Source organism: Neoarius graeffei, chromosome 3 (genome assembly GCF_027579695.1).
Source record: "Neoarius graeffei isolate fNeoGra1 chromosome 3, fNeoGra1.pri, whole genome shotgun sequence".
Classification (NCBI taxonomy): Eukaryota; Metazoa; Chordata; class Actinopteri; order Siluriformes; family Ariidae; genus Neoarius; species Neoarius graeffei.
Window position 1 is genome coordinate 10,350,941 of NC_083571.1, and position 19,212 is coordinate 10,370,152.

Consider the following 19,212-nt stretch of genomic DNA (forward strand, 5'->3'; position numbering starts at 1 on the left):
CGAGGGCCTTTCTGTGTGGAGTTTGCATGTTCTCCCCATGGGTTTCCTCCGGGTGCTCCGGTTTCCCCCACAGTCCAAAGACATGCAGGTTAGGTTAATTGGTGGCTCTATATTGACCATATGAATGGTTGTTTGTCTCTGTGTATCAGCCCTGTGATTATCTGGCGATTTGTCCAGGGTGTACCCCGCCTCTCACCCGTAGTCAGCTGGGATAGGCTCCAGCTTGCCTGCAACACTGTAGAACAGGATAAGCAGCTACAGATAGTGTGTATCTATGTATATATATATATATATAAAAATGATATTATATGGCAGCACAAAGATATGAAGTTTATCTTCGAGTAGTGACTGTATATATTCACAAGTGAATGAAGCTAATGAGTGAAATATTTTTCAACACGAGAAAATAAACTTGATATCTTCACGTCACTGTGTAATGTTCTTTATATTATATGGACACACCCACCCACACACACACCCACACACACACACACACACACACAAACTGCAAGTTAATCAAAAGAATTTTAATTATGAACCGGTTTGCCATTTTGACAACGCACGTCTAACCAGCGGGAAAACACTGGGAGTGACGTCATCGGAGTGAAATATCAGGAAATATGTCACTCAGATCCATGATGCATTTCTTATGAAAAATACAAGCTTTTCAACACGCAAAGATAAACTTCATACCATTAAGCCAACGTGTGATTTTCTTTTGGAGATTTACATCACGGTTTTGGTTCTCCATGTCCTGGATGGAGCTCGTATGAAAAATATGAGTGGTGTATTTCCTAATAAAACACTCATGTCCATATAAGATTTTGGAAATTATTATGCATACAGGACACTTCCTTGATGGAATAAAAACATGTGTTCTATTCCCTTCTAGCAGGTTTCATTCATTTGATTTGATAACATGCAATATTGTTAGCATATCACTTATCCTATGTGTATTACGTCACTCTACCCAATGGAGAATGAGCGTTGAATATGGTTTACGATATTGCATGGTTGTTGAAACAACATGACATCACATGTTGGAGACGTCAAACTTCCACATTAGTGAGCAACTGGGACAATTTGTAAACAAGCATGGCCGCCAAGTTTGCTTTGTTAAATACAGAAGATTTTGAGAGCATTTTGAAAGAGAAAGATGCATTGAACACCCAAAAAGAATGTATAATAATAATAATAATAATAATAATAATAATAATAATATGGGCTGGCTTTTTGTGGTATATCAGATATATTCCATTCAGCTACTTGTCTTTGACTCATTCAGTATCATGCTAGCTGAATGGAATATATCTGATACACCACTCAACACCAGCCAATATTATTTAAATATGTCATGGTTGTAATTCTCAATGTCCTGGATGCAGCTCATATGAAAAAAAAAAATATATATATATATGTGTGTGTGTGTGTGTGCATGACACAAATATCTATCTTTCTCCATGGACTCAAGTTTCAGCCACTGCATATCGAAGTTCCTTCTTCACTTGAGGATGAGGTGGGCAGGCTGGAACCTCCTCATTCTCACAAGAGGTGTTTGTTCACATGACACAAGAGAAGCTTTTCAAAATTTGCATCAGAAAGACAGTTTCTCTTTCGTTGGAAAAGATCTTTTCCTCCACTAAAGGGCCGTTCACAAGCTACACTAGCAACAACTCCTGTGTTGTACAACCCCAAATCAGAAAAAGTCAGGACAGTATAAAAAATGCAATAAAAAAGAAAGCAGTGATTTCTAAATTTACTTTGACTTGTATTTCATTGCAGACAGAATGAGCCCCATATAGTTCATGTTTTGTTGGTCAACTTCATTTCATTTCTTAATATACACCCATTCCTGTATTTCAGGCCTACAACACATTCCAAAAAAAAAAAAAAAAAAGTTGGGATGGAGGTAATTTAGTGCCAATAATGAGGTAAAACAATTAAATAAAGATGTGATTTGAAACCAGTGATGTCAATAGGTGATTGTAAGCATAATTTAGTACAAAATCAGTATCCAGGAAAGGCCTAGTGTTTGAGGAGCTGAGATGGGCTGAGGATCTCCAGTTTGTCTATAAATACATGAGAAAGTGATTGAAATGTTGAAAAACAATGTTCCTCAAAGAAAGATAGGAAGGGATTTGGATATTTCACCCTCTACAGAGCATAATATCATTAAACGATTCAAGGACTCTGGAGGAATTCCAGTGCGCAAAGGGCAAGGGCTCAAGCCTAATCTGAACACCCGTGATCTCCAATCCCTCAGACGGTACTGCATCAAGAACCGTCATTCATCTATAGCTGATATAACCATACGGGCTCAGGATTACTTTGGCAAACCTTTGTCAAGCTCTACAATACAGAGTTACATCCACAAATGCCAGTTAAAACTTTACTGTGCAAAAAGGAAGCCTTATGTTAACTGTGTCCAGAAGCGCTGTCGACTTCTCTGGGCTCGGAGGCATCTGGGATGGACCATCACACAGTGGGAATGTGTATTGTGGTCAGATGAATCAGTATTCCAGGTCTTTTTTGGAAGAAATGAACATTGTGTGCTCCGGACCAAAGATGAAAAAGACTATCCAGATTATTACCAGGAACAAGTCCAAAAGCCAGGGTCTGTCATGGTATGGGGTTGTGTCAGTGCCCTTGGCAAAGGTAACTTACACTTCTGTGATGGAGCATTAATACAGAAAAGTACACTGAGGTTTTGGAGCAACATATGCTGCCTTCAAGACAACGTCTTTTCCAAGGAGATTTCAACAAGACAATGCAAAACCACATTCTGTACACATTACAAAGACATGGCTGTGGAAGAAGAGGGTGTGTCCCCTCTGTCCCCAGTAGAGAATCAAGTCAAGTCAAGTTTATTTGTATAGCGCTTTTAACAATAAACATTGTTGCAAAGCAGCTTTACAGAATTTGAACAACTTAAAACATGAGCTAATTTTGTCCCTAATCTATCCCCAATGAGCACGCCTGTGGCGACGGTGGCAAGGAAAAACTCCCTCAGACGACATGAGGAAGAAACCTCGAGAGGAACCAGACTCAAAAGGGAACCCATCCTCATTTGGGCAACAACAGACAGCATGACTATAACATTAACAGTTTTAACATGAAGACAGTTTCGTTGATGTTGTAACTCTTCACTGATGGAAACTTGAGTGCAAAACTGTTCATGACAACTGCAGTCCTAAAGTTAGCAAGTCAACTGTAGTCCTCAGCCATAAAAGCATTACTGTAAGAGTCCAGAGTGTCCCCCAGGTGTAACTAGAATGTGTGGAGAATTTTGAAATGAAAAATATGACGACGACGACCCCGTACTGTTACACACCTTAAGACCAGTTTGCAGGAAGAATGGGACAAAATAACACCTGAAATGCTTCATCACTTGGTGTCTTCAGTCCCTAAACATCTTTTAAGTATTGTGAGAAGGAATGACATCATTACAAAGTGGTAAATTATTTACCGTCCAAACTTTTTTGAAACGTGTTGCAAGAATCAAACTTGAAATGTGTTTATTTTGACAAACAATAAAATACATGAAATAAAACATTAGCTTGGCAGCACGGTGGTGTAGTGGTTAGCACTGTTACCTCACAGCAAGAAGGTTCTGGGTTCTAGCCAAGTGGCTGACGGGGGCCTTTCTGTGTGGAGTTTGCATGTTTTCCCCGTGTCTGTGTGGGTTTCCTTTGGGTGCTCCGGTTTCCCCAACAGTCCAAAGACAGGCAGGTTAGGCTAACTGGTGGCTCTAAATTGACCATAGGTGTTAATTGTTGTTTGTCTCTATGTGTCAGCCCTGTGATGATCTGGCGACTTGTCCAGGGTGTCCTCACCTCTCGCCCATAGTCAGCTGGAATAGGCTCCAGCTTGCCCACGACCCTGCACAGGATAAGCGGTTACAGATAATGGATGAATAGAAGAAAAACATCAGATTTTGTGCTGCTGTATTGTTTTGAGTGCAATACAGGTCAAAGATTATGATGACCTGTAGATTATTATTATGAGAAGGGTGATTTGTTGGAGTAAATGGAAAGTTTCTGCAGTAGTTTGAATGTGTTTATGTTTTAGTGTTCTTTCTTAGCAAAAACATCACTGAAATGTTTAAAGGTGTCTGTGGCAGCGGGGGCGTGGCCAAGCAGCAGCCTGTGAATAGAGGGCGGGGTCAGGGAAGGTAAGTGGCTAAGTCATTCCACCTGCTGTCAATTAATGTGTGTGTGTGTCACTGTTTGTTACAGGGACGGAGCATAAAAGGAGAGAAAGAGCAGAGAAAGGGAGCTCTCTCCCCAACCACAATAAATGTGTGTGTGTGTGTGAGAGTGAGTGAGTGAGTGAGTGAGTGATAGATAGATAGATAAAAGGAAGCTGAAAAGCTCAATAAAGTTTCGGATAAACATCACCTCTCGCCTGCCGTGCTTCTGTGCTCCACTCACATCAGGAAGTGTTACAGTGGTGCTGAAACCCGGGAGCACAGAAGAGAACCACCCCATGGAGTCCCCGCCATTCGAAGAGCTCATCCTTGCCCTCGCTACCGCCCAGCAGAACCAGCATCAAGTGCTGATCGCCCTCCGAAAGGAGCAGGAGCAATGCTTCGAAGCCTTGATACTGGCCCAGCAGGAAGATCGCCAGGCGTTTCGGCACCGGCTCGCGTCAGCAGAGGTGTCGACCACCGCTGCCGCCACTCTCACAAAGATGGGACCACAGGACGATCCGGAAGCGTTCCTCGCTCTTTTCGAGCAAGCAGCCGAGACGTGGGGGTGGCTGCTGGAGCAGTGCGTGGCGCGCCTTCTCCCGCTCCTGACGGGCAAGGCGCAGCTCACAGCGCAGCAGCTCCCTGCTGACAGCCGGCTGGTCTACGCTGACCTAACGAAAGCCATCCTGCAGTGGCTCGGCCACTCCCCGGAGCAACATAGCCAGTGCTTCCGGACGCTGGCATTGGAGGAAGTCGGCCGGCTGTTTGCATTTGGCCAGCAACTCCGGGACGCCTGCTGGCGGTGGCTGAGGGAGGAAAACTGCGATGCCGACGAGATCATTGATCTGGTGGCACTGGAGCAGTTTGTCTTTCGACTTCTGGAAGGAACAGCGGAATGGGTCCAGTGTCATCACCCGGCGTCGCTGGAGCGAGCCATCGAGCTGGCAGAGGACCATCTGGAGGCGGCTCTGACAGCAGGCAGATGAGGCATCTCCCCTCGCTTCTCTTCTCTCTCTCTCTCTCTTTTCTCCCCCTGTCTCTTGCACCCCTCCCCACCCCGTTCCCCTGCCACGGAGGTGGTGGCTGGCTCCTCCCCAGCCGGCCCATTGCACCCATGGTGTCCTCCCCTCTCCCATGTCTGTGTTGTCTCCCCCTCAGGTGAGTGATACCCATAACACCAGTGCAGAGGGAAAGCCTGGGCCGGTGTGCTGGCGCAGTGGGGAATCGGAGCATCTCCAAGGTCAGAGCTCCGCAAGGGAGGTGGGTGCTGTAATCCGGATCCCCGACGTGCCAGAAACTACCCCCGATCGGGCTGGAATGTGTTGCATACCGGTGAGTATCCAAGGGGCTACATATCACGCTTTGGTGGATTCCGGTTGCAATCAGACCTCAATTCACCAACGCCTGGTGCAAGGTGAGACATTGGGGGGAGCACAAGCGGTGAAAGTGTTGTGTGTGCATGGGGATGTTCACCATTACCCTCTAGTGTCTGTCCAAATTCTATTCTGGGGCCAAATGCATAGAATAAAGGCGGCGGTTAGTCCCCGTCTCACCCACTCGTTGATTTTGGATACTGATTGGCCAGGATTTAAAAACCTAATGGAATATTTAACACGCAATGGGTCCTGCACTAGTAGGGCATGGGAAGGTCCCGGTGTGGCGTTGACTGGAGAAGCTATCGCAGAGCCGTCTACATCAACATTGCAACAGAGTGAGGAGCAGCCCGTTCCTCCTCCCTCTCTTGGGGATTCCCTTAGGGATTTCCCGTTAGAGCAGTCGTGAGACAAGACTCTGCGGCATGCGTTTGACCAAGCAAGAGTAATCAATGGTCAAACTCTTCAGCCAAGCGCAGCACCGACCTTCCCCTATTTTGCCATTATTAAAGATAAATTGTACCGAGTGACGCAGGACACTCAAACCAAGGAACAAATAACCCAGCTGTTAATCCCAAAGAGCCGTAGGGAACTCGTGTTCCATGCGGCTCACTTTAATCCCATGGCTGGAAACTTGGGGCAAGATAAAACACTAGCCCGAATAATGGCCCGATTCTATTTGCCAGGGATTCGCGGGGATGTCTGTCGGTGGTGTGCGGCATGCCGTGAATGCCAATTAGTAAATCCCGCAGCCACTCCAAAAGTGCCTTTGCGCCCTCTTCCTCTAATCGAGACCCCATTTGAGCAAGTTGGGATGGATCTCGTCGGGCCATTAGATCGGTCAGCATGGGGATATCACTTTATTTTAGTTCTAGTGGACTATGCAATGCGATATCCGGAAGCAGTGCCTCTCCGCAATATCTCAGCACGCAGTATTGCAGAAGCGCTCTTCCGCTTTACCTCCCGGGTCGGGATTCCGAAAGAAATCCTGACTGACCAAGGCACTTGGTTTATGTCATGCACACTGCGCGAGCTGTATGGGTTACTGGGGATTAAGTCTATCCGTACCAGTGTTTATCACCCACAAACGGATGGCTTAGTAGAGCAATTTAACCAGACACTCAAAAACATAATCCGTAAATTCGTAAGTGAAGATGCACGTAATTGGGATAAGTGGCTCGAGCCCCTGTTGTTCGCAGTACAAGAGGTCCCGCAAGCCTCCACAGGGTTTTCTCCCTTCAAATTACTATATGGGCGTAAGCCGTGTGGCATTCTGGACGTGCTATGGGAAAATTGGGAGGAGGGACCTTCACCGAGTAAAAATGAAATCCAGTACGTTCTTGACCTGCGCGCAAAACTCCACACCCTCACACACCTAACCCAGGAGAATTTACGGCAGGCACAAGAACGTCAAAGCCGGCTGTATGACAGGGGCACGCGCCTTAGAGAGTTCACTCCAGGAGACAAAGTGCTCGTATTATTGCCCACGTCGAGTTCTAAATTAGTCGCCAAGTGGCAAGGGCCCTTTGAGGTCACACAGCAAGTCGGAGATGTCGACTATGAGGTGAAGCGAACGGATAGGGGTGGGGCACGGCAAATCTACCACCTCAACCTTTTAAAACGCTGGAATGAGGGGGTCCCCGTAGCGTTAGCATCAGTAGTCCCAGAGAAGGCGGAGCTGGGGCCGGAGGTAAAAAAGATAACATCTCAGACCACTCCGGTTCCTTGTGGAGACCACCTCTCACTGGCCCAACTCACGGAGGTAGCAAAGTTGCAGAAGGAATTTTCCGACGTGTTTTCGCCCCTTCCTGGTTGGACCCACCTCATAGAACACCACATCGAAATGACCCCGGGGGTGGTAGTGCGTAGCCGCCCTTACCACTTGCCCGAACACAAGAAAAAGGTGGTTCAGGACAAATTCAAGGCCATGCTTGAAATGGGCATAGTCGAGGAGTCCCACAGTGACTGGAGCAGCCCAGTGGTCCTGGTTCCCAAGACCAACGGGTCGGTGTCTAAATTTGACGCATACCCAATGCCTCGCATTGATGAGTTGCTTGATCGGTTAGGTGCTGCTCACTTTTATTCGACACTGGATCTAACAAAGGGATGTTGGCAGATCCCCTTGACTCCTCTATCCCGAGAGAAAATGGCCTTTTCCACACCGTTTAGATTACACCAATTTGTCACGCTCCCTTTTGGGTTGTTTGGGGCGCCTGCTACCTTCCAGCGGCTTATGGACAGGGTCCTCTGCCCTCACGCTGCCTACGCGGCCGCCTATCTAGATGGCATTGTAATCTACAGTAATGATTGGCTGAGGCACTTGGAACACCTGAGGGCTGTCCTAAAGTCGCTGAGGCGAGCGGGCCTCACAGCTAACCCAAAAAAGTGTGTGATTGGGCGGGTAGAAGTACGGTATCTGGGGTTCCACTTGGGCCATGGGCAGGTGCATCCCCAAATTAATAAGACCACAGCAATTGCGGCCTGCCCGAGGCCCAAGACCAAAAAGGAGGTGAGATGGTTCTTGGGGCTGGCTGGCTATTATCGTAGGTTTCTACCTAATTATTCGGACGTCACCAGCCTGATAACTGATCTCACTAAAAAGGGGACTCCAGATCCAGTCCAGTGGACAGAGCAGTACCAACAGGCCTTCTCTGAGGTAAAAGCTGCACTGTGTGGGGTCCACTTTTACACTCCCCTGACTTCTCTCTCCCATTTATTTTGCAGACTGATGCATCGGACAGAGGGCTGGGGGCCGTTTTGTCCCAGGAGGTGGAGGGTGAGGAACGCCCCGTGCTGTACATCGGCCGGAAACTCTCGATGCGTGAAAGCAGGTACAGCACAATCGAGAAGGAGTGTCTCGCCATCAAGTGGGTGGTCCTCGCCCTCCGATACTACCTGCTGAGGCACCCTTTCACTCTCTGTTCGGACCACGCGCCCCTCCAGTGACTCCACCGCATGAAGGATGCCAATGCGCGGATCACCCATTGGGATCTCGCCCTCCAGCCATTTAAGTTCGAGGTGATCCACAGGCCGGGGGCGCAGATGGTGGTGGCGGACTTCCTGTCCCGTCAGGAGGGGGGAGTCAGCTTCAGGCCGGACAGCTCCCCGGCCTGAGTTGGGCAGTGGGGGTATGTGGCAGCGGGGGCGTGGCCAAGCACCAGTCTGTGAATGGAGGGCGGGGTCAGGGAAGGTAAGTGGCTAAGTCATTCCACCTGCTGTCAATTAATGTGTGTGTGTGTGTGTGTCACCGTTTGTTACAGGGACGGAGCATAAAAGGAGAGAAAGAGCAGAGAAAGGGAGCTCTCTCCCCAACCACAATGCATGTGTGTGTGAGTGAGTGACCGATAAAAGGAAGCTGAAAAGCTCAATAAAGTTTCGGATAAACATCACCTCTCGCCTGCCGTGCTTCTGTGCTCCACCCACATCAGGAAGTGTTACAGTGTCACATATTTACCTCTTTCACCAAGCGCTGCAGACTACAGCTCAGCTATGATGCTAATTTCCGCATTGCTTAGTGTTCATGTTGCCACGTGTATTTTGTTTTGGTTTATGTCTTGTTTCTTTCCATGTCTTGTCATTGGTTGTCTCCTTCGTGTGTCATGATCACCTTCTCCTATTTTCAGGTTGCCCCTTGATTAACTTTTGTATTTGAGCCCTCATGTTTCTATATGCTGTGGGAAGTGTGTTTCTACCTACACTCTCAGAAAATAAAGTACATTAGTGTACCTTCAGGAGTACAACGGCTTGTCACTGGGGCAGTACCCTCTAAGGTACTTATTTGTACCCTTTATATACTGATTAGGGGGTGGCATGGTGTTGTAGTGGTTAGCACTGTCGCCTCACAGCAATAAGGTCCTGGGTTCGAGGCCAGCGAGGGCCTTTCTGTGTGGAGTTTGCATGTTCTCCCCGTGTCTGTGTGGGTTTCCTCCGGGTGCTTCGGTTTCTCCCACAGTCCAAAGACATGCAGGTTAGGTTAATTGGTGGCTCTAAATTGACCATAGGTGTGAGTGCGAATCAGTGGTGGCTGGTAGTCTTTCAAACGGGAGGCTGGTCGGTTATGATATTTCCAGATTTTAAAAGAAAAAACACATCAATTTTGCCCATACTCTTGCCTCTGATCTGGCTGATTGTTGGCAGGGTCACAAACTGTGAAATAACAGGTTCTTTTGGCCCATTAGCCTACTGTCCAATATACATGATGGTGGTGTTGGGGGGTATATTTTAAGATTTTATATTTTAAAATTGTGGCATGTTGTTTAAAAATTGATCATTATTGAAAGCAGCTCTTTGTCAGGAACCTCAGCAGTAACAGCAGAGTGTTCTGGAATAGGCACAAGCACTGACCTTGGGGAGCCAAACATAGAGCTGGGTGCCAGACATTTCATTCAATGACACTTTCCCTATATTTTACTTATTTTGACTGAGAAATGTTTTATTGACAATTTTGATAACCCCTCACTTTTAATCCAGGTCTGTAGTGTGAAATGTTCTCGGCTGTGTTTTTGTTTAAAAATGTTTTCCAAATTGTAGCTGTGTTTAATTCATATCCAGAAAAATATATATTCCAATATAATATACTCAGCATAAACATTTTAAATAGATTCTATATTTTTGGTCCATCCATGATATATTACTAAAGTAGCCTATTTACTGTTGTTGATGTGGGTCACTTGCTGTTAGCCAATTCACTTTCTCGTACCAGGAGAGCTGAAAGGAACGAGTATTATTCCCTACCTTTTTCACCAAGTCAATTTGAGGCGTTGGTCTACCCTGCTCTTTAATTTTAATTTTTTCCTCGAAAGGAAGACTGGCAAATGGCTTCGCCAAAATTAAATCAGCAATGCTTGGCATCCGTGCGCAGCTTTCTTGCTAGCTGACTAGCCCCCTCAAGTTCAGTCACTCAAATAAACGAAATTTCTGGAACTAAGATAGCAAACTTGACAACACTATATTTACACTTTATTTACAATGAAAATATATACAAACTAAAAAAGCTGGTAGAAGCCATATGTAATGAATGAAATCGAAGTGTAAGCTGATCTCTTACAATACACCACAGCACTTGCGAATCCGCATGGGACTGAACTGAAATTAACCGCTGCCTGTCTATATTTGAAATGAGCTGTCAATCAAAGAAAATATCCGGCCACTTTCACCAATCACCAGTCTCCTCGCGGAAAGCTTTGCCAGGTCCCTCCCACTGTGAGGCTGGGAGTCTGTGGGCAGGTGTTTTCGCAGTATTTGTCCAATAATCGTCTTGCATTTTGATATTGAAAAGCGCATAGCTCCCAAATGCCATTGAAGTCCACTGAGGCTGGGCTGCATCGCGCTGTCACGAGGGGGAAAAACTCATGCACACATTAGGCGAACTGGGGAAAGTTATAACGGAATGATTTCGCACTGTAGTTGGGTTGAGCACATATATTTCTATGATTCTGGATCTGAAATAGCAATGTTATAAGGTCGGCTATAACATAAGCCTAGCGCAATTCATCCTACACAATGTTCATCATTTTTAGAGGAGGCTGAGCCTCCCTCGTTGTCTTAGAGCAATCGCCCATGGTGTGAATGGTTGTTTGTCTCTGTGTCAGCCCTGCGATAACCTGGCGACTTGTCCAGGGTGTACCCCGCCTCTCGCCCACAGTCAGCTGGGATAGGCTTCAGCTTGCCTTCGACCCTGTAGAACAGGATAAGCGGTTACAGATAATGGATGGATGGATGGATATACTGATTAGGAACATATATGTATGTTTTTGGTCCTAAAAAGGTACACATAGTTACCTTGAGGTCGAATAATGAGCCCTAGGGGGTACATTAGTATAGATTGTACCTTGTGGGACAGAAATGGACTCCAATTGTACCCCTATTTCTGACAGCGTATCATTACTGAGCCTTGCTATGTGGTCACATTTTCATTCTGGTTAAGATCATTGTTCTGGTTTCCTGCCTCTTGCCTTGCCTAGTTTATGTCGTTTGCTCATTGCCTGGCCACTGTATGTTTCCTGACACTGAGTTTCTGCCTGTTGATTTGTTCTTTCATTGGGAATTTAGGATCATACAGATCATTACGTAGAAATCAAAAACATGCATCGCAAATCCTTTAACATGTGTTCAATTTGGGTCAAAATATTAAATTTTTTTATTTATCTTTTCATTGTGTGTCTTTCTTGAACATAGATGCATGTATGTTAGTAAGGTTAGTCATGTCAAATGTTCTTTTCTTTCTTAGCTGCTCTAAATTGGCCCGTTTGGTAACAGAATTGAGGGTTAACTGCGTCTCAGTGTGTCATTACAGGTGGGAGGTGTTGCTTATTCTTTCGTATTCATACATACCAGTGCAATTCAGCATGCAAGCCTTTCTTTCATCAACAAAACTTTGCTCTCGTATTACTTACATTATGCTTAGTGATTCCCAGCATTTCACTAAAGACCTGGTGAACTGGAAACATGATGAACTAGGACACAAGGGAGAGGGAGAGAGAGAGAGAGAGAGAGAGAGGGGAGAGAGAGGAAGGAGATGTAACTGAGCCTTGAGTGTCACAGGGCATCTTATAAAAGGACATTACAAACATTTCAGAGCTCAGAGCTCTTTGCCAGAGATAGCGATAAAGATATACTTCTGGACTTTTGGATGCCATGATGGCTGTTTCAGCTCTCCTAATGCCACTGGTCTTGTTTTTGGGCCAAACATCAGGAGCTGATGTGGATCCAACACTGCCTTTCATGGAGTATCTGGACTCAAATAGTAACTTCCTGCTCAGGTGGGGTTTTGACACAGTCAAGGATACCATCACGTTTGAGGTGACGGTGAACACCATGGGCTGGGTTGGCTTTGGGTTCAGTCCCAATGGAGGAATGGCTGGATCAGATATCGTCATCGGGGGAGTTGGGCCTAGTGGGATATATTTTACGGTAATGCATTTGGTTTTTTTTGCTGTTGTTGTTGTTCAGGGGGGTTTTTTGTGTGTAAAAAATATCCCTAATTAAAGTACATACAATTTTAAATTATTTACTCAAATTAATGCATTTGTGCATCATGTCATGAATTGCTTTGTGTTGGTGGATTATGCAATTTAATACCTGGAAGCAGTGCCTCTTTGCAATCTCTCTGCACATAGTGTTGCAGCGGCACTCTTCCGCATTATATCCTGAGTTGGGATTCCGGAAGAAATCCTGACTGATCAAGGCAGTATTTTCATGTCACGTACATTACGCAAACAATACAAATTATTGGGGATTAAATCAATTCATACCAGTGTTTACCACTGTCAAATGGACGGGCCGGTCGAAGGATTTAATCAAATGCTGAAAAACATGATTCATACGTTTGTCCATGGGGACACTAGAAACTGGGATAAGTGGCTTGACCCTCTGTTGTTTGCAGTGCGTGAGGTCCCACAAGCTTCCAACAGGTTATCCCTGTTTGAATTATTATATGGTCGCAAGCCTTGTGGCATCTTAGATGTCATGAGAGAAAAATGGAAGAAGGGACTGGCACGGTGGTGTAGTGGTTAGCACTGTCGCCTCACAGCAAGAAGGTTCTGGGTTTGAGCCCAGTGGCTGAGGGGGGCCTTTCTGTGTGGAGTTTGCATGTTCTCCCCATGTCTGCGTGGGTGCTCCGATTTTCCCCACAGTCCAAAGACATGTGATTAGGTTAACATGGGGGCAGCCTTGGGCTGAAGTGCCCCGAGTGAGGCACCGAACCCCCAACTACTCCCCGGGCACTGTAGCATAGCTGCCCACTGCTCTGGGTATGTGTGTGTGCTTGTGTGTGTTCACTGCTTCAGATGGGTTAAATGCAGAGAGGAATTTCACAAGTGTACGTGTGATGAATAAAGTTATTGTTTTTTTCTTCTTCTCAAAGCAAAAATGAAATTCAATACATTCTTGACCTGAGAGCAAAATTCTACACACGGAGTTACATAACAAAGGAGAATTTGCTACAGGCGCAAGAACATCAATCCCACCTGTACAACAGAGGGACACGGCTAGGGGAATTTGCACCAGGAGATAAAGTGCTCATTCTACTCCCCACGTCAAGCTCAAAATTACTGGCCAAGTGGCAAGGGCCTTTTGAAGTCACATGGTGAATTAGGGGACTCAACTATGAGGTCAGGCACACGGATAGGGTGATGCATGTCAAATTTAACACCTCAATCTCCTGAAACTGTGGAGAGAGGAGGTTCCTGTGGCTCTGGTGACAGTAACTCCTGAGAGGGCGGAGCTGGGAAGTAAGTCCCAAAAGTGTGGCCCGATTCACCCCAGTCCACTGTGGAGACCACCTCTCACTGTACCAGAGAGCACAGGTTATCAGATTGCAGGAGGAATTCTGTGATGTGTTTTTGCCTCTTCTCAGTCATACTAACCTCACAGACCTCATAGAGCACCACATAGAGACTCCTCTGGGGTGGTGGTGTGCAGCTACCCATATCAGCTCCCCAAACACAAAGAAACATGTGGTTTGGGATGAAGTCAAGGCAATGCTTGACATGGGGGTCACTGAGGAGACACATAGTGGCTGATGCAGCCTAGTGGTCTTAGTTCCCAAGAATAACAGGATAAAAGTCAACGTCGTGTCTAAATTTGATGCATATCTGATGCCTTGCATTGATGAACTGCTCAATCAGTTATGCAAGGCTTACTTTTATTCGACACTGAATTTGAATAAGGGATATTTGCAGATTGTCTTGACTCCATTATCTGGTGAAAAAAGAGCCTTTTCCACTACGCATGGATTATACCAATTTGTCAGTCTGTTTGGGTTGGTTGGGGTCCCAGCGACATTTCAGTGTCTCATGGGCAGAATTCTCTGTCCCCACAGTGTGTACGCCACTGCCTATTTAGACAACCTCATTATTTATAGTAATGACTGGCAGTGGCATTTACAACATCTGAGGGCTGTCCTGAGATTGCTGAAGCCTGCAGGACTTCCCGCAAACCCAAAGAAGTGTGTTCCTGATATCTGATATGATATCAGCAAAGCTCCTAATATGATTACAAATTAGCCAGCATCCTAATAGTTATCTGTAACCATACAAATGATCAACTTAACATGTAACACCAAAAGTTTGTGTTGTTTTGATGTTTTTCTTCCCCCTGCTTTTCAGTTTAAGACACTGTGTTTGTATCTTTTTTATTCAGTCCTGTATAGAAATTTCGATTACATGCTTGAGGCTGATGCAAAAATGTAAATTAAGTAGGAAATGATTTCCAAATATACCACGAGTTGGCCTAGTGGTTAGCGTGTCCACCTCTTGATTGGGAGATCTTGAGTTCAACTCACAATTGGGTCATACCAAAGCTCATCATAAAAAATTATACCTACTGCTGTCTGGCAAGGCATGCTGCAATACAGATGTGAGTGGGGAGTCAAACTCTTGTGGTTACCAGAGGACTAACCCCCCCACTGTAACCCTAGCTATGTGAGAGGCTGAGGGATATGGAAATGGAGATCGGTGCTGCCCTATGCACCACATGGTGTGGGAAGGACTTTGATTTGATTTCCAAACATACTGTATGTTGATTAGAGCAGAACCTGTTTTGCAAATCAGTACAAATTTGTCTTTTGTAATTGTCAGAAGAAGACTATAGCTCAAATGTAATAAACAAACAAACAAATAAATAAATAGTCTGTGATGATCTGGCGACTTGTCCAGGGTGTACCCCGCCTCTCACCCATAGTCAGCTGGGATAGGCTCTAGCTTGCCTGCAACCCTGTACAGGATAAGTGGCTATGGATAATGGATGGATGGATGGATGGATAAATAAATAGTCATCAAACCTAAACAAACAAACCATGAATCGTGCATTATGTATTACAGCACAGCGCTGCTGAATTCTCGACTCTGATTGGTCAGAAGGTGTTGATTAATTATTTTTTAAATTACATTAACAATAGATACTATAGTAAAAGCTTGTTCACAGGCTCTTGTATGTTGGCCTCTCCACAAAATTTACACCTAAAAAATGGCTGTATTTGTTGAGATGGTGAAGTTTTCTCTCAGGTGATGAGATATATATATATATATATATATATATATATATATATATATATATATATATATATATATATTATTTTTTATTTTTTTTTTTTTTGAAGGAGTCTATAATCAAAAAATAGTCCTGGGTATAACTTTAAACTGCAACTGGTGGTGAGTCTCAGGTCTGGGAGGACTTGAGTATTGGGGAAAGTGGAGATACCGCTTAATCACCATTGCTCCCAGGTCCACTCTGACCTGGAGTGGTAGCACCTGCCTGGGTTCCAGCTATGGGTTAAATAGTGCATCACCAATAAGGCACTGGCAGCAGGGTGCTTTTCGGTGCAATGTGGCTGATGAACCCAACAGGGTCAATGGCACACCACCAGATGGCATGAGGAAGAACCACTCAAATGGCCAATGGATGGCATCACTTGGCAAGTCAGTTGTCACTGTGGGGAAACTTCCATACCCATCAGGTCTGTGGCACTTTTATGCACCACTTGGCATCAGGTCTGGAAGTCCAGAGAGACAACACAATGGGGGCACAACATCTTACCTTACCAAGGTGCTTTGCTAGGAGAGGAGAATAGTATGTGAGAGCTCACAAGGCCAGACATTCCATGGCGGCTCGGCCGGGCCATTCATACCGCCGCTGCGGGCGACTCTGTCGCTCTGGTGCGGGCCTCGCGGCCAATCTACATTTCTGCACATCCTGATGAAGCAGTCATCATCGCTCGTGATGGACAGCCGACAACGAGTTCGCAAACTTATTAACAAACAAAAAGTGTCACCATAAAAAAATTACTTTTAATGATTGCACAAGTGGGCGGCACGGTGGTGTAGTGGTTAGCGCTGTCGCCTCACAGCAAGAAGGTCTGGGTTCGAGCCCCATGGCCGGCGAGGGCCTTTCTGTGCGGAGTTTGCATGTTGTCCGCGTGGGTTTCCTCCGGGTGCTCCGGTTTCCCCCACAGTCCAAAGACATGCAGGTTAGGTTAACTGGTGACTCTAAATTGACCGTAGGTGTGAATGTGAGTGTGAATGGTTGTCTGTGTCTATGTGTCAGCCCTGTGATGACCTGGCGACTTGTCCAGGGTGTACCCCGCCTTTTGCCCGTAGTCAGCTGGGATAGGCTCCAGCTTGCCTGCGACCCTGTAGAACAGGATAAAGCGGCTAGAGAGAATGAGATGAGTATTACTCTTTAAATAATACTTGATATATATGCAAATGTTTGGGCACCCCTGGTCAAAATTGCTGTTACTGCGAACAGTTAAGCAAGTTGAAGATGAAATGATCTCCAAAAGGCATAAAGTTAAAGATGACTCATTCCCTTTATATTTTGAGCAAAAACAATTTTTTATTTTCATCTTTTACATTTATTTTTTTGATTGTGCAAAACAATGTTGCTTTTATTAAGAGGACTGTTTGTGGCTTTTATCGTCTGGCTTATATCATGTCGCCCCTCGCCAGAAGGTGCTGGTGCTATGCCGACTGCGCTACTGAGTTACACCCGGGACCAGCTCCTACTTCTCAGTACCAGCTACACATCGGCCCCCCAGCTACCGTGTGAACTGCTGGCTCAACGCCCGGAGAGAGGTTGCAGGAGACGGACGCGAAAGAGGGGGAAACGTGGCGGAGTATGACAGAGACTACGGAGAAGAGCTAATAGACCATTACTGCCCTCCATGCTTCTCTGTAACGTCTGCTCCCTGAAGAACAAGGTTGAGGAGCTCAGAGTCAACGCCAGGTTTCTCCACGAGTACCGGGAATCATGTCTGCTCGTGTTCACTGAGACGTGGCTGCAGGAGGACGTGCCCGACTCACTAGTTTACCTGGATGGCTTCTCGTTGGTGCGCTCTGATAGGAACGACAACTCTGGCAAGAGCAAAGGTGGTGGCACCTGTGTCTACATCAACAACCTGTGGTGCTCGCAGTTCACCACGAGAGAGTCGGTCTGTAATCCCGACAATGAACTGGTATGTTTAAGCCTGAGACCCTTCTACCTGCCACGTGAATTTGGGAATATTTTACTATGTACTGCATACATCCTGCCTGGAACTAGAGGAGGCCACAGATACCATTACGGATTATATTAAGTTCTGTAAAGATAATGTGGTAACTCAAAAATCTATCACTATGTACCCAAATAATAAATCTTATATCTCCAAGGAGATTAAAGAGTGCATAGTACAGAGGAAAGTAGCATTTAAGAATGGGGACCTATTAAGCATGAAAAGCACGCAGAAGGAACTTAATCACAAACTAAGGACTGCTAGGAGGAAGGAGAAGGATAAATTTGAATCTCACTGCTCGTGTATCTCTCATCTCATCTCATTATCTCTAGCCGCTTTATCCTTCTACAGGGTCGCAGGCAAGCTGGAGCCTATCCCAGCTGACTACGGGCGAAAGGCGGGGTACACCCTGGACAAGTCGCCAGGTCATCACAGGGCTGACACATAGACACAGACAACCATTCACACTCACATTCACACCTACGCTCAATTTAGAGTCACCAGTTAACCTAACCTGCATGTCTTTGGACTGTGGGGGAAACCGGAGCACCCGGAGGAAACCCACACGGACACAGGGAGAACATGCAAACTCCACACAGAAAGGCCCTCGCCAGCCACGGGGCTCGAACCCGGACCTTCTTGCTGTGAGGCGACAGCGCTAACCACTACACCACCGTGCCGCCCCTGCTCGGGTATGAATACTAAAAAACTATGGGACTCTATGAAAACCATGACAAACATGACTCCAGCTAAGAGGTGTATCAATGTGTTAAATGAGGAGGAAAAGGCTAACGAGCTGAATAACTTTTTTTTTGCCGATTTGACTTGAGACTTCTCATATGAGAAGTAAATAGCTATGGATGGTGTACCTGAATCAGGCCCTGGAGTAATCACTATTGACCAGCATGCTGTGGAGAGACTTTTTTCATGCATCTGCCCCAGAAAGGTCTCTGGTCCAGATGGCATCTCTGGGCAGCTACTGAAGTCCTGTAGCAAAGAACTGGCAGAAGCCTGGTGTCCCATCTTCCAGAAATCACTAGACACTCATTCTGTTCCCTCTATCTGGAAAAGTTATCATTCCTGTGCCTAAAAAAGCAAGCTGTAAAGAGAATAATGACTACCGTCCTGTTGCACTGATTTCGTTGGTAATGAAGTGTTTTGAGAAAATCTTGAAGACAGAAGTTAGTGGTTTTGTAGATCCCTTTCAGTTTGCTTACAAGAGCAACAAATGTACTGAAGATGACATTTTAGCTGTGACCCACCTTATCAATAAGCACTTGGAGGATTCTAGCTCATTTGCACGTCTTTTATTGGTTGATTTTAGTTCAGCTTTTAATACTTTGCAGCCACATCTTTTAATTAGCAGATTAAATGATTTTGCTGTTCATCCTTTTATTATTAAATGGTACTTTTCGTTTTTTAACAAATCATAGACAGCGGATCAGTGTTAATGGAACTTTATCTGAAACTAAAACTCTGAGCACAGGTGCACCACAGGGATGCGCGAGTTCACCGGTTCTGTTCACTCTGTACACAGATGCGTGTAGACGTTTTTATACAAACAATCACATCATTAAGTTCTCAGACGACACTGCAATTTTATCACTGTTGAAAAAGAATCATGATATATCTGACTACTTTCTGGAAATTCAGAGGTTTGT

General features: G+C 45.5%; 1 protein-coding gene across 1 annotated transcript in view; it reads left to right on the forward strand.

Moving 5' to 3' along the window:
- The first annotated feature begins 12,201 nt into the window (after positions 1-12,201).
- Positions 12,202-19,212, forward strand: part of moxd1l (monooxygenase, DBH-like 1, like) — a 52,341-nt gene continuing 45,330 nt past the window's right edge. Inside the window, exon 1 of the mRNA XM_060915609.1 lies at positions 12,202-12,474. Coding sequence (XP_060771592.1) covers positions 12,202-12,474 — 273 coding nt within the window. The remainder of the gene's footprint in view (positions 12,475-19,212) is intronic.